At 37.5% G+C, this 24,063-nt stretch overlaps 1 protein-coding gene across 3 annotated transcripts; it reads left to right on the top strand.

Annotated features, from left to right (window-relative positions):
• The first annotated feature begins 197 nt into the window (after positions 1 to 197).
• On the top strand, positions 198 to 22,229 carry LOC126366282 (chromodomain-helicase-DNA-binding protein 7). Of its 3 annotated transcripts, none has more exons than XM_050009375.1 (16): positions 198 to 326; positions 3,996 to 4,205; positions 4,280 to 4,572; positions 4,684 to 4,799; positions 4,875 to 4,976; positions 5,089 to 11,041; positions 11,870 to 12,044; positions 12,126 to 12,213; positions 12,410 to 12,705; positions 12,903 to 12,992; positions 13,865 to 14,062; positions 14,230 to 14,470; positions 14,557 to 14,888; positions 14,963 to 15,109; positions 15,193 to 16,012; positions 18,827 to 22,229. In XM_050009375.1, the coding sequence occupies exons 2-16, from the start codon at positions 4,069 to 4,071 to the stop codon at positions 21,212 to 21,214; spliced, it is 11,376 nt and encodes a 3,791-aa protein (XP_049865332.1). In that variant the 5' UTR covers positions 198 to 326; positions 3,996 to 4,068; the 3' UTR covers positions 21,215 to 22,229. The 3 variants fall into 3 exon arrangements, with proteins under 3 accessions (XP_049865332.1, XP_049865342.1, XP_049865322.1); XM_050009385.1 differs by having other exon boundaries at positions 198 to 422; positions 5,089 to 6,421; XM_050009365.1 differs by having other exon boundaries at positions 198 to 422.
• Positions 22,230 to 24,063: the final 1,834 nt, after the last annotated feature.

Below are 24,063 nucleotides of genomic sequence, written 5' to 3'. Positions count from 1 at the left end.
AATGTTTCCTTTGTGATAGAAAAGGACAAATGTATATCAACTATGTCTTTATGGTGTTGTGTTAAGGTCTGAATTTAGATAATATACAGATTATCTTTCTTGCTTTCTAAAATCTTTAGTCGTAAACTTTATATAAAATAAACACATTGGGACTCGCCGAAATCGCCAATTAAAAAAAAGTTCGATTGAAACAAAATGGACGGAGTGTAATGGCGTTCCTAGTAATTTTATTATTGGTGTGAGATATTGCGTGCACGTATTTATGTTGAGCATAAATAATAAAGTGGATGATAATAAGTTATTGGCTCCACCGATATTATATTACGGTAGTTATTGACTTTATTCCATTTGCAAATTCACAGAACTAGGTTCTCGGAATATGGTATCCATTTTGTGATCAACCTTGTTGTGTGGCGCTTTTGGTAAGTATTAACCACTAAAACATAACTGATGTGATATATTATTTTCTCTAATGTGAATATTTTATGATCCCTAACGAAATAGGATTACCTTAGTTACAATTATTCTATTAATCGATTGATTTTATGCGGTTTTTCTTTATCATTGTCGGGACTCTTCTTTCAAGAAGCACCCCTGAATCGAATCCTTATAATGTACAATACGGCACTGGTAGGTGCCTGCCCATTACAAATCTATTATACATCTTTCTTGGAATAACGTTAATAGCAATGTTACGTAGTGCAATATCTGTAAGTCTTAGCCAATGATTTTTTGTGAAAGTGATGTACTTATACCTATGTATGCATTATAAGCTTGTGTAAGTTAGTACCTACCACCGCATTTCGGCTAAGTCGTGTAAAAATAAGTATGCTAAACTACAGTACATTGGTTTAGACATTTATAAGTACCTATAAATTTGTAGTTTAATAACACAATAAAGTAACTGTTATAGATTAAATTACAGAATACAATTTGTCAAATAATCAGAAACATGCGTACTTCCTACTTCGTCACATCCAACTAGAGGAAGATAAAATAAATTAAAAATAATTAGAATAAACTATAATTAAATACAATATTTTTTGTTGGTGCATTTCTTGTTGATAGGATGGTGAGTAAAGATAACTAATGTAGTAATTAATATCATTGTATTGTTTGTAAATAATATTTTTTCCATTCTTTAGATTGTCACATTATTGTCTTTAGTATTACTTGTTAAGTTCTAACACTGTACACCCATAACCATGTTTTGAATATGATTGAAATTTTAAGTTGACCTATAAGTATGTATTTCATTCTAAAGATTAAATAAAAAAAAAAATTGAGAGAATAGAGGTATAGACTAATGTTATTGTGTTTTACATGTAGTTTACAGATTTTTATGAAAGTAATATCTTAATTAAGAATGTATGAAAGGAAAATGCAGGATTTTGTATGAACTTCTTTCCCACTCTTCAACCCATGTGATTTGATGGAATGCATATTAAATAATGATACTAATTTGAATTCACATTCAAATACAAAAACTGATGGTGAAATTTAAAGATATTTCTAATGTAGGTTTAATAATGGTGTCTACTGTCTAGGTCCTAAGTAGTCCTATGTCAACTCTGCAAGTGTTGGTAGGATCTCTATAAGTAAAGAATATGAAATAGTATGAATCTCTACAAGTTGTGGGTGTACAGGCTGATAATATGACCCACTACCCAACTATAAAGAAATACCTGAGAAAAGTGTTTTGGAGGGATGTGACTTAACTTGGAATTGGGCTGGTTTTACCCTGTGAGCTAGAACTGCCTGTATAATTCTATATCTTGTTAACGGCTACAACTATCATTGGTTGAGGTTTACATGGCTATTATCATAATTAAAACACACAATTCTGGGTTCTTACCATGTTAAAATCAAGCATATGAGACTCCCAATATTGAATGAGGTCTATTCTGCTAAAAACCAGGCCTGTCAACCTCAGACCTGTTCAGGCTTGGTAGCTGTGAAAACTAGATAATACTAGGGAGATGATGATTATCATAAATACTTAAGAGTCTTGTAATTAGTATTATACTTTACCACCTCTGCCAGCTCTGTATTATAGCGAAGTATGCTTAACCCAAATGAAGATAAAACAACTTGTATTTTTCACCATAATCTACATGTTCTTATTAATAACAGCTTTATGAATCTAAGTGCATGTGTAATTGCAATGAATGTTGATTTTGTAGTTTTAGCTTCTTAAATGAGAGAACAATAATTGCTTTTTCGTTTTACATACATACAGAGTGTCAGATGAATAATGAATCAATGGAAGTGTAAGACAGCTCACTTAATTATGTAAAACTAATTTGATTCAAATTTGCAAAATTCTTAGGGTTGTATTTATTATTTTTATTTTTTTAGATTTTTCTAGTCTATTTGGTTTTTGTGATGCTGTAGCTACAGCTGATGACATTTTTTGCATTGGTTTGCTAAGAATTACTTAGAATTATTATGGTTACTTAAGTTGTAATTAGGGCTCCAGCTATCTGGCCGGATAGTTCCCAGATATTAATTTCATCTCTAGTATGTATCAAATATCTAAAAAACCTAAAAATAATCACAACATTTAAAAAACTTAGCAGGTGTGGTGTATTTTTTGCCATCTAAATCTTAATAGTGTTTAAAATAAGTGAGGCTTATTTGAAGTGGCGTGTTTGTATCGAAATCGTCATAAATGAATTGCACCAATTTTTTTGCAATAACATTCATAAATATAAAAAAAATCGATACTTGTTTCATTACTATTAGAAACCAGTAAAATGTACGTATTTAAAATGTTTTAATGTGATGTGATGTGAATTGGCAACCCTAAAGATTTTTTAAATTCTAATCAAATTGGTTTAGATAATTAGGTGAACTATGTTTCACTTCCATTTGATCCATTATTAATGGGACACCTTGTATGTATGTAAAATGAAAAAGTAATCATTGTTCTCTCATGAAAGATACCTTAGCATTTTCATTTTGTATATCAGGGTTTTTAACCTTGATTATCCGCAGATTTTATGAGACTTTAAATTAAGTAAACACATAAAGCTAATGACCATATTCTATGACTGTCTCTTTTTAGAAAAACTTGATAGATCAGTCATAATATTTTGGTCTAATATTTTTCGACCCGTGTTGGCTCTGCCTTAGCTCCTTTGAAAGAAATTTAATAATAATATGACATACAGTCACGACTATATCCCAATTGGGGTTGTCAGAGGTACATTCATCACAAGATGAACTAAGTACCCACAACTCTTCGAGCCTTCTCTTAGACCAACGTGAAAAATGATCGAAAACTGCACTTAAGATAAATTGATAACTCATTGGTGCAAGTCCGGTACTGGGCTTCGAACTGGCGATCCCAGTTTGAGAAGTAAGGTGGTAGTCACTGTGGTCAGTAGCAGGGATACCTATCCCTACTTCTATGTTATTGACAGATTATTTATAATTATGAAAATGATATTTATTGTATTGTAGTTTATTGTAAACAATAAACAATAAATAAGTATGATACTTACGAAATGACAATCAAAGTCGCAGCACTAATTATCATGCAGCTTATTATCTTTTCCAAGGCCCTTAACAATTCACTTCCAACAACTTGTTCAATTATTGAGCTGTATCATTTTGAGCGTAATTTTGTTTATCAGATAGACTCTTGGTGGTTCTTGGAACAAACAATGTGGAGATTATTGTTTAAGAAGAGAAGAAGATGCTGTATAACTAAACGGGAGAAGTTATAGCGCTGTATGTTATAATTAGTCATAAGCGTATAGCTTTTCCCCTTGGTAATACAAGCACAAACATCGTAACTCAAGATTGGAATTGCAGAATAGGAACAAATCCTGCTAACTATATTTTCGCGTTTTTTTACATTTGTTAATTGGTTAAAGTTGTGCTTTATGTAAATTTTAGTATAGTATACAATATTTAATATTTTTCAAAGATTATACTCCTCATAATTTATTATGGTATTTTTTCTAGACTTTTTATTTTATTAATTTCAGATTAAAATGGGAGCACCGATTCACACCTGCATTCCTGAAGGAAAAATTGTTCTAATTCACTCTTAAAAGAGTGATGGACTCCTACAATATATTTGGTGATGATGGAAGCGGTATGTTGGAAGGACTCACTGATCTTGGCGGATCAGACAGTTTTGCCGGTAATTCGTCATCTGGGGTAGCTGGAGATAATAAAGATGCGTCAGATAATAGGTACACATGGTACATTTGGAAATCCCTTGTATTGCAGCTTATGCATCAATTTGTATTAATCTGTTTTATTTTAGTTACAGGCAACCCTATAATCAGGGTAGCGCAACACAAGAGGGTGCCCTACAAAAACTTCCTCCATTTGGGAGTACTAGTGGTGGTGGTATAGCTGGTCCCCAACCAGTTCCGACACCGGGCGGTGGGCCCCCTGCACCAGAATACCACGACTATGGAGCCTATCCACCAAGGCCTCGTCTGCCACAGCCACCGCATGGTCCTCTTCATCCGCCGCATCATGTACACCCCTCACATTCATATCCTGGGTATCACCCAGGACCTGATCCGATGTATGGCATGCCAGAACAACCAGGTTTGTAATTTGTATACAATGTAACCTATCGTAACTCCAAATTATGCGATAAGTATTTTATTTTTCAATGGTTTAAGTTATTAATTTTATAAAAAAAATTCTTGTCTTTAGGTATTGGAGACATGTGGTCTGGTGCACCAGCAGCTAATCGCTACGCTCCTATTGCTCCAGGCTATCGACACTCGTATGAACACCAACAAAAAATACACCAATACCCCCCACAACAGGTATTAAAAAAGAAATCCCTGTAAAAGTAAAAATATGGTTGGGATATTATTAATTACATTTGTTGGTACTTTCAGGGTCCTGGTATAGGCGGAATTCAAGCACAAAATGGTGCATACCTACCGAGGCAACCTCATTTCTCTCAACCGACATCACAACAACTTTATGGGCAGCAGCAGGTAATTCTTTACGTCGTAAAATAGCTATGACTTTATTTCGCGTTTATAAAACGTGTTTTTAATTTTTTTAACATCTTTATCAATAAATTAAACGCCATTTGTATCTTTCCAGAATTATCCAAACTATACACAAATGCATCCTCCAGCGACATCGAGGATTAATCAACATCCTTCGTACCATCAACAAATGGATGTAAATCCACATCAGTATGGATTACCCCATGGACAACATGCTGCAGCGGCAAGTCACGCTGGCATGCCACAACACCAGTCTCATCAGAATATGGCTAGCCATGCTGCCGGCATTGGCTCGGGCATCCAAGGCCATCCAAATGTCCATCTTCACCACGCGGGAGCACCTCCTCTTCATCATGTGCCTCGTCAGCCTCCTGTTCCACCATCATCTGTGGCTCCTTCGCATCCAGTCCCATCACAGATGCCCTATGCCTCGCCTCATCATTCTGTTTCAATGAATTACCAGTCTCATCAAGTTCAACATCCTCTTGATGTGAATGTTACGAATCAATATACTGTAAAGCCTGCTGGTATCGAAACTGGAAGTCCTCAATACCGTCCTCCTTTCCCCCAATTATCTCCTCAAATGTCTCCAAGAGCACAGATGTCACCAAGACAACAACCACAACCTCAATTGTCTCCGAGGCCTGTGATGTCACCAGTGAAAGGTCCTAGCGCGTCGCCTCATGGTCCTCGTAACGTAGCGCAGTCACCAGTTTCTTCTGGCCCACCGCCATCCACAAGTTCATTCACAACACAAAATACGCTTCAAGCTTTAGAACAAATGGTTTTACCCACTGGTGGAGAATATTCATATCAACGCAACCCAGCGTCGCCTGCTGTGGGTCACGTCGTGTCTTCACCGTCTCAGTGGAGTCAAAACAAAATACCGACACCTGTTAGTAATAATGTAACACAGATGGAAGTTAGTGATCAGTCTAATAAACCTATCGATACTCCACCGCCAGTGCTGGCTTCAAAACAACCAGAAGCGGTAAAAATTGCGACAAATAGTGGGGTTGATTTGAAAACTACAGAAAAGCCTGAAAGTGATAGAGCTGATAGCGTAAACTCCGCAAATACTTTTACACCGCCCGTTGGCATTAATAACATTCCTAACGACGGAATTCCAATAAATACATCTAATAACTCTACAAACGCCGTAAATTTGCCAAAAATGTCGACTGACTTGGAATCACATGATAAATTGTCTCTTGAGCAGCAATCTAGTAAAATTGTGCAATCTTTACAAACGGATGAAGAAGAAACCAGTGAAAAAAGTGATGTCTCCAAATTAAATAAAAATGAACCGAATATCGAATCTAATCAAACGTCGACGGATAGTTCAAATGGATCAGGAAGTAACGAACAATTATTGTGCCCTACGAAGACTTTACCTCCTACTAGCACAAATAATGCTGCTCCTTCTGGTGAGCATACACAAAACATTTCACAACATAGTAGTATGCATTTACCTATGAACCTCCCACATCCAGTACACACATCCAATACGATGGCAAACTCGCCTCTGCAAACAATGAATGTTAATAGAAATCAAGGTTATCCAACTCAGAATATTACTCCTACGATGCCTATGATGCCGCAGAGCACACCTTCAAACCTTCCACCAACTGTACCATCTAGTTTGCAAAGCAGCACAGCCCATAATGTTTCTACTTCTTTCCAAAATAGTCCTACATCTGGAACTCAAGCAGGGGCAAATGTTCAATCTAATAATCCTATACAACACCCAAATGTTCCAAACAATGTGTCTTCAAGTATACCTGGTCATACTCCACAAAACAATTTGCCATGTATACCACCAACAATTACGAATATGCCAGGAAATTTGCAGCCAAATGTACCCAATGTTCCGAGTAACATACCGATTGGATCGTCAAATGCACCTGCAAGTATACCAAACGTTCAAGTAGGTATGCCAATAGGAGTTCCAGGAATGCATCAAAATATGGGTCCCAATATGCCACCAGGCCAAACTAATATAATGCCAAACATGCCTCACAACCTGAGTCCAAATATAATGATGTTGGGACCTAATACAATGCCACATCCAAATATGCCAAGTATGTATCCGACATCTCATCACCAAGAAAGAGTTTCGTTGCAGCAACAGATACAAGAAATATATTGCTTGCCTCCGTCAAATGAAAACCAAGAGAAGGTTAGATGTCTACAAGAAAGAATGGCTTTATTACAACAACATGAAACAAATGACAAATGTAACGGCGGTCCTAATTGTGTTTTACAAAATCCAGTTTATGGATCGAAGATGGTGGAAAGTCCTCAAGTAACCAGTACTACGGGTCGTGGACGGGGGAAAGGTCCAGCGAAGCCTAGAAAACCAAGAGCCAAGAAAGAAAAAATAATACCTGCTATACAACCTCTTGACCAACTACCTGTGTCTGAAGACTGTGTGACAGCTGGTACAGGAATTCAAAACAATACCGAATTGGATCCAGAATTAAATGAAGATATGACAAATTTGGATAGTAGTGCGCTATCTATCGACGATGGTGCAAAGGTGAAAAAACCGAGAGGTCCTCGTAAAAATAAGGAAAGGAAACCAAGAACTCCAAAAGAGCCTAAAACTGGTAAGGACGGTGATAAACCAGTAAAAGAACGCAAGAAACGTGAGCCCAAAGATCCAAATGCTCCAAAAAGAAAAAGGAATACTAAAAAAGAAGGAACTGAAGTACTAGCAGATACTACAACAGCCTACGATTTTTCTGATAAGGACGGTGACAGTAAGTCGGCTGACCAGACTTTACTGAGTAAAAGTTTAATCGGTACGGATGCAACAAAGAGCAATTCAGATTTGCCCTGTTTAGATGATACTAATGTTACCGATTTTGATGATATTCCAGTGTCAAAAATTGCTATTAAAGATTTGCTTGAAGAAGCAGAAGCAAAGAGAGACCAAGAAGAAAAAGACGACGATACGGATTCAGTAAATCAAAAAAGAAGATCAAAGAAACGTTCTTCGGCAGGAAGTAGTTGTAAAAAAATGGCCTTAAAAAGGACTCCCGGTGGGCGAAGAAAGCGGCGTGGTGGATTAATACCAGACTCTGATGGAGAACCTGATGATTTAATGTCGACTCCACCACCTTCTCCACCTCCAGAAGGCGATGACAGCTTGAAAAGACGTTCTGCTAGAAACACTCAGCGAAAAAAATATACTGACGATGTTATGCTACGATTGTCAGATGATGAGTTTACAATGTCTACTCCAAAACAAGACAAAGAATTTAAATCTGAGGTCCTCAATTCTGAAGCTAAAGACGTCATCAGGCCTGACGGGACACCAAAACCTAATTTTATGTATGTCAATACTACGGACGAAGATGCTATGATTGTTCAACATGTTTTAGCAAGCAGAATGGGCAAAAGAGAATTAAAAATAGAGCAACCGCCTATTGAAGCCGTCCCTAAAACGGAACAGGACGAGAGCACGCACTCTGACGAAACTAAAACTGAAACTGATAATACACAAGTTCCTTCAGAAACTGTTTTGGAAAATACTAGTGTAGTTGAAAATATTAGTGCCAGTCGGGAAGAACTAAGCGATAATAAACATATTTCAAGTTGTGATGAAACTAAAGAAGAAATTGTTATAAATAACAAAGAAAATATAGTTGAAGAGATAAAAATAGAAGAACCTGATAAATTGGAGGACAAAGAGAACGGTGATATAAAAAATAAAAAGCCAGTTATGGTTGATGTTGAAGAATATTTTGTCAAGTATCGTAATTTCTCGTATTTACATTGCGAGTGGAAGACTGAAGAAGAACTTTATAAAGGAGACAAGAGAATTTTTTCTAAAATTAAACGTTTCAAACAAAAACAAGCGCAGCAGATGAATATATTTGAAATGCTGGATGATGAACCTTTTAATCCAGATTATGTCGAAGTCGAAAGGATTTTAGATATGTCGGAGAATCAAGATCCCGCAAATAAAACTGTAGTAAAACATTATCTAGTAAAATGGAAAAGCTTGCAATATGAAGACAGCACTTGGGAATTGGAGGAAGATATCGATGTCGATAAAATTAAGCAATATAAAATATTTAGTGAAATACCGCCTAAAGAAAAATGGAAATATAAGAAAAAACCATCTGCCGATCATTGGGTACAGTTGAAAGAGTCTCCCCTCTACAAAGGCGGTAACACATTGAGACCTTATCAGCTCGAAGGGCTTAATTGGCTATTATTTTCGTGGCACAATAACCGTAATTGTATTTTAGCAGATGAAATGGGTCTTGGCAAGACTATCCAGAGCTTGACTTTTGTTAACTCTGTCTGGGAATATGGTATAAGAGGGCCATTCTTAATTATAGCGCCGTTGTCGACTATTCCCAATTGGCAGAGAGAATTTGAGGGATGGACTGATATGAATGTTGTTGTCTATCATGGCTCCCAACAAAGCAAAAGTATGTTACAGGAATATGAATTTTATTACAAAAATGAGAATGGTGAACCAATAAAAGAGATTACAAAGTTTAACGTTTTAATAACTACGTTTGAGATAATCGTCACCGATTTCCAAGAGCTGAAATCTTTTAATTGGCGTATATGTGTCATAGACGAAGCTCATAGACTAAAAAACCGCAATTGTAAATTGTTGGAAGGATTAAGACAACTTCATTTAGAACACAGAGTACTGTTATCTGGCACTCCATTGCAAAACAATGTAAACGAATTGTTTTCACTATTGAACTTTTTGGAACCAACTCAGTTTGCAAGTAGCGATGCATTCCTTAATGAATTTGGTCAACTAAAAACAGAATCTGAAGTAGTAAAGTTACAGGCTTTACTAAAACCTATGATGCTAAGAAGGTTAAAAGAAGACGTGGAGAAAACGCTGGCTCCTAAAGAAGAAACCATAATTGAAGTTGAATTGACAAACATACAGAAAAAATATTATAGAGCAATATTAGAGAGAAATTTCAGTTTTCTGGCAAAAGGAACTGCATCAGCTGCAAACATTCCTAATCTGATGAATACCATGATGGAACTCCGAAAGTGCTGTATACATCCATACCTTTTGAATGGCGCAGAAGATCAAATACAGTTTGATTACAAACAAGCTCATGGAGAGGATAAAGAAGCATACTACAAAGCTCTAATTCAGTCTTCCGGTAAAATGGTGTTAGTAGATAAATTATTGCCAAAACTAAAAGCCGGTGGACATCGCGTTTTAATATTCAGCCAGATGGTCAGATGTCTGGATATTTTGGAAGATTATCTACTTTATAGAAAATATCCTTTCGAAAGAATTGATGGGCGAATAAGAGGGAACTTGAGACAAGAAGCTATTGATAGATTTTCTAAACCTGATTCTGATAGATTTGTATTTTTGCTGTGCACTAAGGCTGGAGGCCTGGGTATTAATTTAACGGCAGCAGATACTGTCATAATTTATGATAGTGACTGGAATCCTCAAAATGACTTACAAGCTCAAGCTCGCTGTCATCGTATAGGTCAACAAAAAATGGTGAAGATTTATCGGCTTATTTGTCGTAATACTTATGAAAGAGAAATGTTCGACAAAGCATCCCTAAAATTAGGGTTAGACAAAGCTATATTGCAAAGTATGAATACGGCTCAAGGAAAAGAGGCAGGCTTAAAACAACTTTCAAAGAAGGAAATAGAGGATTTGCTCAAGAAGGGAGCTTATGGAGCAGTCATGGATGAAGATAATGCAGGTGACAAATTCTGTGAGGAAGACATTGAGATGATATTAGCACGAAGAACCCAAGTTATTCAAATGGAATCTGAAAAAGGATCTACATTTTCCAAAGCTAGTTTTGCTGCGACTGATCAAAGATCCGATATTGATATTAGAGACCCAGATTTCTGGAATAAATGGGCAAAGAAGGCAGAAATTGACACCACTGAGAAAAAAGAAGACGAGGACCTCATAGTAACAGAACCTAGAAAGCGCACCGTCATTAAACGATATGGACATGATGATGGACCAATGGAAATGTCCGATATGGAAGCGACACCAGATTCTGACGAAGATGAAGATGGTGAGTAAGGATTAAAATCTCCTTCGTAAACGTCGATTTGCGTTCTTGCGCATGACGAGCTACACTTGTAAGCATCGCGAGAGTTCGCTGTTGGCAGTCGCAAGACTTCAGCTGCGATAGACGTCACATGTTATAAGCTGCGTAATCGAGAATCGCCATCGATATACGGGAACAGTTACGACGATGATTTTATTACGTAAAAAGCAAATTTTGTATAGTTGGTTGTAATAGTTAAAAATGTATGCAAAATTCATGATCTTGTAATTTCGATATGAAAGATAGGATTAAAATGTACTGAATCGTTCTGTGGCTTTACTACTTGTTAGTGCAATTCGCGACGTGATGTTTGCAGGGTGTCTACTTTCTACAACGAAAATGTAACGTTTCAAAAATAATAAACAAAAATTTAAAACATTTTGAAAGCCATTGTATAGTATATAATAGCTACCCGACCAAATTGTTTTTAAGAAATGTTTCTCTAACTAAGAAAACCTCACGTAGATATACACTAAACTCTTCTATAGCTATAATATCTTGAAATTAGATTTATATAATTCGTAGATCATCTTTCTAGTAACTAAACCAGTTTCTGTTTTGTTGAAGTTAGTATGGAAAGGATAAGAATCCAATTAGGGGAAGTATATTTTTTCTCTAATAGGCTGTGGACACCCTGGCTTATTTTTTTTTTATCCCGCGTACGCGTAATATATCGATGCTGATGAGATATCGTAGTCTTTATTAAAGAGTCAAATTCAAAAGGCCCTGGTAAATTGAATTTTGTTGTAGCCGATAAATTAATAAATACAAGAGGAATTACTTTTATTTTAGGCATTAGCTTGAGGAGTAAAAAGAAAAAGGACAAACTCGGCAGAAAAGGCAGACGTTACGCCAGTGACGACTACATTCCTCGCCATGAAGGGGTACCAGTCGATGAAGAAGTTGTATATGGGTCATGGACTAGATCTGAGTGTTTCAAAATAGAAAGAGGACTTCTCACGTTCGGGTAAGTTTTCTAACTAAAATAATTTGTTGCCGGTTATGTATTACATGATCAATAATTATTTTCTTAACATCCTTTTTCCAGTTGGGCACGTTGGGAAGAAATTGTTGATAAAAATCAATTTAGAAAAGGCTGGACGATACCTGTCATAGAAGACTGCGCGCGTATCATCGTAAGTTGTTATATTGTTGCAGATAAATACCAAAATATGTTACAAATAACAATTATAATGATGACTTGCCATGCTAATACCGAGAAAGTTTCAGACTTTCACTGAGTTTAACAAAAGCTTAACCTGATCCCGTACTGTAATTATTTCACTAATAGTGTCAAAATGTATGTAAGTTGATCATATCATTCGTTTTCAGGTATTATATTGTTTACGGCACTACAAGGGTGATGAAAAAATAAGAAATTTTATTTGGGATTTGATTGAGCCTTGTGAAAATGGTGAAGTTACAATATCCAGAAATCATAGTGGGCTTCATAATCCGGTACCTCGAGGCAGAAATGCAAAAAAGAAAAATAGACCTAAGGATATACCAAAAGTGACTGATATTCAGAAATGGGAAGACTCCAACCATTGGAGTTCTGCCGAAAAATATGACTGTGAAGCTTATTTAGAAAGTAGTTACAAAAAGCACCTGTACAGACATGCCAACAAGTAAGTATCAAATGCATTATAAACAATATTATCAACTTCCATAGATTTTTTGTTTAAAATAGCTTCATGTTTAACCACAATCTCACTAATGGTAGGTCGATAGATGTGGCCAATGGTGGATGCTTATCTAGTGAATACGTATTCAGGCATTGAATACGGCGCGAGCCATGGTTTATAAACTAAAAATATGATTACAGGGTACTGCTGCGAGTTCGCATGATGTATTATATCAAACATGAAGTCATAGGTGAATATGCTGTGCAGATAGAGAATGGGACTCATGCCAGGTTAATATATTATTATTATATTTTTTTGTCTCGCTACCGCACCCGCAACGCATTTGTCACGCGCATTGGGAACGCGTCTTGTTATGATTTAGATATGAATGGAAGCACAATTCAGTATGTAAAGGAAAAAAAGTTACGCTAATTTACTATAGGACTATAGTCGACTATAGCGTATTCGGCCTGTCTCGCATGCCGCGAAATGGGCCATAACTCGCGCTTTAACATTTACTCGCTCTACTCCCGCCGTTTGCGCACTAGGCCTGCAGGTGGTCATAAGAATTTGACATTAAAATGACGCAAAACCCCCGAGTTTGGGCTTGTTTCATTTGGTTCTTGGTAGTTGTTTGTATTCAGGGTTGATAAAGGTCATAGGAACTCGACATTAGTAGCAGTGTCGGCTTATTTGATTTGTCTTAATGACCACTTAACTCCCTAAGTGGTTGCTGGTTGATAACCAGGGGATTTAGACAATATAATGTAAATGTCTCGAGTATGGGCTTGTTTGATTTATATTTAATGAAATATCTGGTCTAAGATAGAGTTGAGATGATCTGTTGCCGTAACATGGAGCCTGCACCGCGATACGGTTTTGCATGATGTTTATAGGTAGGTATCTGACGAACTATTTGTAAGTATACCTATATTCACTTAGTTCATAAAGCATGAAATAAACATTAAATTTAAAAAATACCTTCGAAATAGTTTTTAAAAGGCACATTTATTATGTCGGGGATTTTTTTCACATTTTTTACGGCAATTCGGAACCCTCGGTGCGCGAGTCGGACTCGCACTTGACCGGGTTTTTATTATTTTGAATTATTTTATTGTGTATATTGCTTAGAATAGCATCTAAAACAATGTTCTCTGAATAGTTCCCTGGGAATGCGAGTGCCCCGTGGAGTGGACAGCGCGCCGCCACGGCTGTGGTGGGACTCTGAGTGTGACGTGTCGCTGCTGGTGGGCACCTACATCCACGGCTATGAGAACTATCTCGCCATGCGCTCCGACCCCCAGCTGTGTTATGTCGACAAATTGGGTCCCCCTGATGATGCTGAGTGCACCGATATCAAGTTAGTACTGCTCTGTTTTACAATTTACATCTTTAAACTAGCATGTCTGATGCCACTTATCTACGATAAATGTGTGGTAAACTGTTACTATTTTTTAACACGCATATCTGTAACGCACACACTATTTGGAAAGTTAAAATTACACTCAATTACATATTTTTTTGTAGAAGCGAAGAGCGTAAAGTTCGAGGCAGCGGTGTGGGCGACGAGGACTGCACAGATGACGTGTCGAGCGGCGCCGGCGCCACGTCGCCCGCCGCGTCACCGCGGCCCGACGACGACACCGCGCTCGGCGGCGGCGGCCTGTGGCCCTCCATGCAGGACCTCAACACGCGTCTGCGACGGCTCATCACCGCCTACCAGCGCAACTACAAGCGTGAAGAACTCAAATTACAGCAAAGAGCTAAGGTACTTAAAGTGGTCATGTTGTTTTAATTAATGAAGATTCACATAGTGACAATGACGATTTCTATATTTTTTTCTTTTTCTTTTAGATGGAACGACGAGAACGTATGGACCAACTGGCTAGAGACGAAATGTCGCAGTGGCGATGGACGCGGGCTGACGAAGAAGCTTTCCGTCGCACAGTCGCGTCCTACGGGGTGGAGTTCGATCCGGCTACGAAAAGTCTACGATGGAGTCGCTTTAGAACATTAGCTCGCCTCGACTCGAAGAGCGACGACGCCCTAACCGACTATCTGAAAGCCTTCATGGCGATGTGTAAGCGTCAATGCGGTCTCTCGGTGGGTGAAGCTGAATTACCCACGCGGGCCGATTTAAAAGCAGAACCTATCGGGGAAGAGAGAGCTATTGCTACTTTGGAAAGGTAATAACCGATGATTTTTTATCCACTAGTTGATCTCGTCGGGCGTTCACTAAATAAATAATTGTTTGGTACAGGATCGACTTGTTGCGCGTGCTGCGCGAGGAGGTGGCGCCGCACCCGGCGTTGGACGCGCGCCTGGCGTTGTGCGAGCGCTCCAGCGACGCGCCCGCCTGGTGGCAGCCCGCCAGGCACGACAAGCTGCTGGTCTTGGGAGTTTGCAAGTATGTTTTTCGACTGTAACTGTTACAAATTTTATCGTTCTTTTTCGAACTCGTTTCTAAGTCATTCTTAACACTTATTGCAGGCACGGTCTGGGTGACACTTATAATAAATTGTTTTGTGATCAAAAACTACCTTTCGCGGATTGCGCTAGAAAATGGTATGCGAATCACAAAGCGTCTACAAAAACTGAGTCACAGAAAATGTCTTCCGACGAAGATGAGGGTTCCATTTCCGAAACCCGGATGTCTCTGCGTCGCAGTAAGCGCACCAATCCGGAGCGAGAAGACGACGATACCGACGCGCTCTCCGAACTAGAGACGCTCGCTAAATTGGGAAGGATAGAAGAATCCCTCTCGCCCGAATATTGGTTTTCGGAAAGAGCGCTCGAGACGAGACTCCACCACATCGCTCACGCCGTACAAAACTGCGAATGGCCGTCCACGACGATCGCATCGAAAGATATTAGTCGAAGCGGCCAGACGGATTCGCAGGAAGGAAGCGGGAAGCAAAATCAGAAGCGGCACATCGCTATCGACGTGGAGACGGAGCGTGCTAAGCTCCACGCGCTGCTGTCGTCGCCGGCGGCGGCGCACGCGGCCAGCCGCGAGCCGGCGCGCACGGCCGAGCGCGACGACGCGTCCAGCGACTCGGGCTCGCGCCGCTCCACGCCCGCGCCGCCGCCCGCGCACCAGCGCGTGGCGCCCTCGCCTGCGCCGCAACCCGCGCCCGCCGCCGCCGCCGCCACCGCGCCCGTCGATCTGTCGGCGCCGCTTGATCTGAGCGAGGTGCAAGATTTCTCGATGGGACGACGTACACCTCAAACTACCGAAAGTTCCTCCTCGACCCCGGCCAGAAGTCGACTGGATGATACCCTTAGCAGACTTATGAAAAGGAAGAATGTGGTGAGTGAATAACTAAGTACTAATAATATTTAAAACTAATTAAAGTGTAATAGATGAACATACAAGTATTGAAAAACATACCCATGAGGTGTCTAAATAGTAGGTACTATCTAACAAAGTAAAAAAAAAATACACTAGGGATTTCTCTGTATGTTTTATTTTTATATTTGTTGATTAAATCCAGACCAGGCCAGGTATGCTCAATCCAAAGACAAGTCGCCATTGCTAGCCCTTTGATGACGTATGTGTAACCACTGTGTTACCGTTAAATTGATATCTCCAACATTCCAACGACGTAAATTTTATTATTGAAAATTAAGTGAATTACTGACTAATGTTTAATTTCTATTAGTTATCACATTATAAAAATCGTTAAAACTGTAAGTAATTTTTTTACTAAAAGATAAAAAGGAGATCATCGGCTCTCCATACTTTGGCCGGCCCAAATTTGAAAGTGCCGGCCAGAGAAAAAAAATGTGTCGAACCTTTCGAGGAGATTGCTCTGATCATTTTTACTATGACACCAAACGTGTATGACCATTAGTTTGGCTTTAATTGGATTTTAAAAATCACGATTTTTCATACATTTTGTAAAAAAAAATGTTATGTCCGTTTGGAAAAAGGGGATACAGGCGTATTACAAAGGACCGTTAGAACATTTATTAGTATGGCGCCAAACTTCTATGACCATTATTTTGACGTTTATTGGACTTTCCGTTTTGGTTAATATGTTAAAATGCCGGCAATCGAAAAGAATACGTCGAATCTGTCTAATAGTTGCTTCTCAATATTTTTTAATATGACACCAAACATCTATGACCATTATTTTGACTTTTATTGGAATTTACGTTTTAGTTCAAATGTGAAAAGTGCCGACCAGCAAAAATACCATGTAGACAGTATCGAGTAGATGCCTATTAACATTTTTACTATAGCACCAAACGTGTACGATCATTAGTTTGGCTTTTATTTTATTTTGAAAATCTTGATTTCTTATTTATTTTGTTTAAAAATAAAGTGCTTTGGGCAAAAATTGCGATAAGGCGGATTACAAAGGACCTTTAATACAACTTTGAACATTTAATAATCTGGCGCAAAACATTTTTGACCATTATTTTGACTTTGGCTTTTATTGGACTTTTTAAAATCTTTATTTTTTTATACATTTTAACAATGACAACAAGCAGAGCTTTCCCAATGACTAGTTATTAGTCAGATAAATACTTTGTGTTTTTGTTTTGTGTGTTGATAGGTGAACTTCTATATTAATACCATCTGATTTTAGATATAACGTTGGCTGTAGTTTTTGCATTCCATTCAACGTTACGGCCTAAGTTTAGGTTGAATTATTATGACCGTAGATGGTTACCACCCTCCAAAGATAAGCTTGCCATCTAGTGACGAAACTCGTATTTTGGCATGACGTCTGAAGTAGCTGTTAGGGAAGACAGGAGTCGGGCAGTTGTACTTTGCATGTATGCCGATCACAATGTCCTGGTGCTACTCGGCCGATAACGTAGTACCTCTATCACCCCACTGTATTTTCCTTGTATTACACACTTTTCTTAAAAAAAAGTAGCTTCTAAAGCGTAAACTCAAACCTATTTGTAATTTATAAAAATGTGTCAAAAAGACGACTATATTACGCCTTTAGCAAGATATTTTCATTATCACCAGATAAAACTTTTTTCGCCAAAGTGTAGGTATCTATGAAAACACCAGATTTTTGAAAAATCGAATCAAGTTCAAAATAGTGGTCATAGACGTTTAATTCCATAGTAATAAACATTTTGACGATCCTTTACATAACGTGCCTGTTATATTATATTTTTTTACAAAATGAATAAAAAAAAAAATATATTTTATTATCGAACTACTAGATCCATTTGGTTAGTAACAAACTTAAGAACTAAGAAAAAAAAAATCAAGTTTTTTTTTAATCTAACAAAAGCCAAACTAATGGTCATACACATTTTTGTCATAGTGAATAATGTTTACAGGTATCTTCTCGATAGCTTTGACATGTGTTTTTTGCTGACCGGCACTTTTCACACAGAAACTATAACGTAAAGTCCAACAAAAGTCAAAATAATGGTCATAGACGTTTGGTGCCATAATAATAAATGGTCAAACGGATAAGTTATAACGGATTATACCAATATTGTTTCTTGACCAGCACTTCACATTTTCACCAAAAATGTATGAAAATTCATGTTTTATTAATTCGAATAAAACCGAAAATATTGACCCTACAGCTTTGGTGCCATAGTAATAAATGCTCAGACGGATAAGTTCTAAGGATATATACCATTATTGTTACTTGGCCGGCACTACATGTTGACCAAAAATGTATGAAAAATACAGTTTTTTGAATTCGAATAAAACCGAAGATATTGACCCTACAGCTTTGGTGCCATAGTAATAAATGCTCAGGTGGATAAGATCTAACGGAATATAGCAAAATTATTTTTTGGCCGGCACTTTGACTTCTAGGCCGAAATCCGATGATCTCCTTTCCTTGCAAAGTTATGTTTTACAAAAAGGCAACGCCGGGTGGCGTGACGTCAGCTGAGCTAACCTTGAAATGTTAACTGTCACTTTTGAGCATACCTGCTTTTCTTATACCATGGATTAAATGTAATTTTCGTTATTATTGAATTTACGCCCTGTTAATGGCAATAGGCTTAAGCGTAGCTAGCGAGGAGTGTATATACTATACACCTCTGCCTTCACAGGATTCATGCTATATTGTTTTGCGTTAATGCATTATAACAATTATATATTTTATGTATTTTTTTTCTTTTAAACTTTTAGCCTGCACCGGAACAAATCGTCGGAAAGGAGAAGAAAAGAAAGAAATTGGACGAGATTGTTCTGGGATTGTCAGCTGCTAAAAGTCACACATCGAGCCCGAGTCCGAGCGAGCCCGCGCGAAGCCGTAGCACGTGCATCTTGCCTGACGTGACGGTTACGCCAGCCACCTCCGCTACTTCAACGCCTATGCCGCCTACTCAAAAACCTTTTTCCGTAACTCTCACTAACGTTCCTTCACCCCAGGCTACTTCAAAAGAATTATCGTCTTTCTTGCAACAATCTTTGGAACAAACTAACAAAGCACAGAAGGCTTCCTCGTCCGCAGTGCCAATGAAATCATATTCTCATGAAGCTAAAGTAAATAAATGGTTAGCAGAACAAGCTAGCGTTGATACTCGGCGGCGAGGAACAGCGCCGTGTCTAGCACCTGACGAACGTGTGCCGGTCGTACATCGAGTCACAGGCAAACGAATAGTCGGTCACAAAGCTCCACAGTTAAAGCATTTAGCGCAATGGATAGCTGAGAATCCTATGTATGATATTGATTCTAAATGGACAGAAGGAATAAAAGAACACGTCAAATTACCCCAAGATGTACGCACTCAACGACATTCACCAATGCAGTCAACCAGTACTATGGGTGAGCGCAAGAAAGGTAGGCCACCCACACTCGACTCTACTTCAACTAATGTATTGTCATCAAATGCACATTTAAATCAAAACATGGCAGGGTTAAATCCTGCTCTTTTAGCAAGCTTGTCTAGTTTAAGCGCCTTTGACCCCAAGACGTTGGCAGCAACTTTATCAAACTTGACAGGATTTGACCCAAAATTGTTAAATACGTTTGATCCAAAATTACTTTCCAGTTTAAGTAGTTTTGATCCAAAAAATAATCCATTATTGAATTCTTTCGGCAGTATGCCTAATTTATTGGGGAATTTAGCAGGAGGAAACATATTCGCAAATCTGGCTGGATTAGGACTTCCAGGATTTTCGTCTCTAGACATGAACGCATTGGGTGGAGCTGGTACTTCAGCAGATAGTAAATCAAAGTCTTCAACATCAACATCAAAGAGTGGAAATGCGTCTAGTACGAAGTCATCAAGCTCACAATTTCCTTTTGTGTTTCCTAATCCCAACATGCTTTACCCTCAATTAGGTTTAAGTGGTCTTAATCCATTTGGCATGCACACAGGCATGTCATCCGCATATGATGCTTTAGGATTGTTGAGCAATAATCTAGCTGCAAGCTCAAGTGCATCCAGCATGCATAGTTCCGGTCACAGTTCCACCCGCAGCAGCACAAAAACAACGACTCCTAGATCATCAACAGTAGTAACTAATTCCGGAAGTTCTCGTCAACAAAAAGTACCGGAACGACAACAATCGAGTCAGTTGCCACAGATATTGTTGCCCCCAGACCCCTATCTTTTAGAATCTCTTTCTAAGCAATCATTAAATTATGATTCTATACTTCGCGGAGACAAAAGGAGCCGCGATAGTGAAAACCATGAATCGACAGCTACTGATCTGTCCAAAGCAGACAAAAAAAAACCGCCGTTTGATGCATTACGATCACAAGTTCCGCCAGAATTTGCGGCAGTTCAAGAGAAACTATTGAAGGGAGACAAAAAAGATATAGATATAAGTAAAATGTTATTAGAACAAATGGCTTCTGGGGCCCTTAGTGCCAGTCTCGTGAGTTCATCTGAAGCCAAACGAAATAAAGAATCCGAGAAAGATTCTTATGAAAAACTCAATAAGAATTCGTCTGAATATGTAGCAAGAACATTATCATCTGATGATGGGTCATCTACTGTGTCACTACCACACAAGAGGACACACGAAGAAATGATAAGTGAGCCAGAAAATTTAGCCTTACAATCAGCAGATTTAAATCAAGCTAAGAAATTGAAGGAGTCTTCATCCGAAAACATTGACAAACCGACTGATCACCCTCCTACACATACAGGAGAAATGGATCTTGAAGATTTAATTGCACCATCTACAGTAATTAAAACCGGTATGAAAACCAGTGACTTTGAAAGTAACCTTCCTAAAATGACAACGACTGAGTGCCCTTCGCCATCCACACCTGTCAATATGGAAAGAGAAGAAAAAGGACAGCAAAATTTGCCAAGCCCTTACCGGGATCTTGATTCAAATATGCAGGCTGGTAATGATAATAGCCAAAATGCTGAAGGCAATAACAAACTAGAAAATGAAAATAAGGGCAATGAAGACGCGTCTTCAAATGACACTGGACGTAGAGCAAACAAGAAAAAAGGACGTAAATCTTCAGAAGAAATAATTCCGTCTGGTCCTCGACGAGAACTACGATCAAGTTCGGGACGCCAATCTACTGAAACGAATACATCAAATCATTAATAATATGTCATTTCCAACATACGAACCGTTTTGTTTACCACCTATAAAATATTGATCCTGACATGTCAATAGTTTTGGAAGCCAAATAATTATTAGGCCCTTATTTAATGTTACTTTATTTGGGGCCCTTGCACAGACATTTTTGAAACTACGTTTAATATAAGGCTTAGATGCATAGTTCTAAGAATAATATTCTTGTTATAATGTAACTCTGTATAATAATAAGACTGGATACTCTGTGTACGATTGTTTTCGTCAAAATAGTAGTCTTGGTATGTCTGGACTGAACAAGATGAGATAACCGGTAAAGTTATAGTGCTGACTATTATAACATTATAGTTTCAGAAAAAAATGAATAGATAAAATTTATTCCGGTAAATAGTTAATTGATGTTTTAATGTGTTTTTCTCAGTAAAAAGTATCAGATCGATATTTACTTATTAACTGTAATAATTAAGTCGTATCCATTCTGGTAATAAGTGTAACAAAAACCTTAAAACTTCTCGTTGTATTAAAAAATACTATGACAAGTTGACACTTATAAGATCTCTTGATAATTCTCTTAAAATAGTATAATTTTGTGGGGTCACTTTGATGCGGCAAATATCTTGATGTACCCAATACTTTAGACTGTAACCTAAGTTAGACACAAAATGTAATAATTATTTTGATGTTGTTACAGAACTGTAACAGATAAATTGACTTTAATTTTATTAACGTATCTGACCTATTCATTTTTCGTGAACAAATTCATATTTTAGCATGTATCTTATTGCTGGTATCCTTTTTGTTATATAGGTACTGTAATGTTGTCCAGTTTCGATTCGACTCAATTTTGAATAATTGATAACGGTTTTGTTTTATAATAGTGATTTTTATTATTATTTTATAATTGTAAGTGAAACACTGAATGTGATGAAATTATTTATTACATGTATTCTTTATTTTGCATTGCTATATTGATGAATTGTATTATAGATAATTATGTGACAAATCAAATAAAAAGCAAAAAATATTTTTTTGTTTATATCATTTACTTTTACGAGTTTGAACCACATTTGTCAGCACGTTACAGCCATAGAGCAACACGGACTTCGTGTACCGGAGGAGATGATCCGTATATGTATGAAGCATGGTAAACACTAACGCCTGGTTATGGCTACTCCCCGTTTTGCTCTGCGCTACAGAGTACTGTGCTAACGCGCGCGATCGCATTTTGGCTCACAGTATAGATTACTGTAAAATTACTGATTACTGTGAGATTACGAGTGAAATATGCTTTCAAAGACAAAGTATTAATAATATAATTGATTATAATACCTACTTGATTCTTGATGAAATGTCATAAGTAGCAACACCGAAACGGAAGCCCGTAATTTTTCTGTTAGTGAATATTATTATGGCAGTAAGTGAATCTTGTCTATGTCTTGGAGAGTTATTACATCTATCATAGAAACCGATAATATTTTAGAATGACGATGAAACTATCACAGCTCTCTTTCTTCCCTATGGCAACATACTCTGTGAAAAAAAGAAACAAACATAGACAAACACTATTGTCTAGAACGTCAGTGTTTCCCGTTTTGAGACGTTGTGGTAGCCAGATGGATACCAAATCTGGTGTTAGTTTTTTGGTGTTTTGGGACGTTATATTAACTTTTTATATAAAAAAATCTGTTAAATAGTTATTCATTATAAACCATGGCTTGCGTAGCTATTGGTTGTGAGAGTAGAATGGGTGTTATAATGGAGAACGATCAAATAATGTCTCACCATGGGTAAGTTATCGACCACATAATACATGTTTGTGTGCAAGAAATATATTACCTGGTCTGGTTTTTGTAAAGTTTATTGAGCACTAAACACGATGCAGACGCATATTTTCAGCAAAACCGTCACATTTGTACAAATAATTGATTTCACATTTTTCGTTAATCAGCTTTGACAGATCATGTACCCAAAGTATTATAAGTAGTGTTGTCCTTTGATGTCGATAACATAATATTATGTTATAATGTAACATCTACATGTGTTATTCTATTCACGTTTAATTTATTTTTCGACCTGTTTCCGATTTGTATGAAGATTACATAAATATATTGTATTTTCCAGATTTTCTAAATATCCTAATTTACGAAACCAGAAATTAAGAAACAATTGGATTCAGACCATGAAACGAGATGATTATCTCTTTTGAAGGACGCCTTCTCCTTATTTAAGCCTGTGCTAATTACATTTCGATGTATCTTGCTTTCTATCGAGCAGGATACCAAACAAAAATATTACATAGAGATGCAGTACCAACAATATTCACTCATATATCTCACGTAAAGTGAGTTTAAATTTAGTTATAAGTTTGTAGATGAATTTGCAACTATTTCGTTTTTGTATTCTACATTAGCATGGAAAAAATAATTCAATACAATACAAATATTCTCTATTGCACAAAATAATTAGTATGAATAACTATTTTTGTCAATCAACCGGAAGGGGTATGAAGCATACCCCCTCCTCCTCCTCTGAGGGGATTCCTGTGCCCAGCAGGTGGATGTATATAGGCAGTTTATGTGTAACTATTTTTGTAAGTACCTGTGATTATTCCTTCTATGTGCAATGTGTAAACATGTAATTATTGTGTATTTGTGTGCTCCACGTTAATATGTGCCATTCTTGCAGGTAAAGTTATGACGACCAGAGCCGATACTATACACTTCTAAAGAAAGTGAACATGAGGAAAAATTTTTTTACCACCAAAAATCGGAATTGTTAAGTGCTTCGTGGTCATTGTATTCTAACTATATTGAATAAAAATATTATAAAGAAGTATTTGCTTTTATTCTTTAATCGCA

The sequence above is a fragment of the Pectinophora gossypiella genome, chromosome 1, assembly GCF_024362695.1.
Source record: "Pectinophora gossypiella chromosome 1, ilPecGoss1.1, whole genome shotgun sequence".
NCBI classification, from domain to species: Eukaryota; Metazoa; Arthropoda; class Insecta; order Lepidoptera; family Gelechiidae; genus Pectinophora; species Pectinophora gossypiella.
This window is presented reverse-complemented; position numbering and strand designations above follow the sequence as displayed.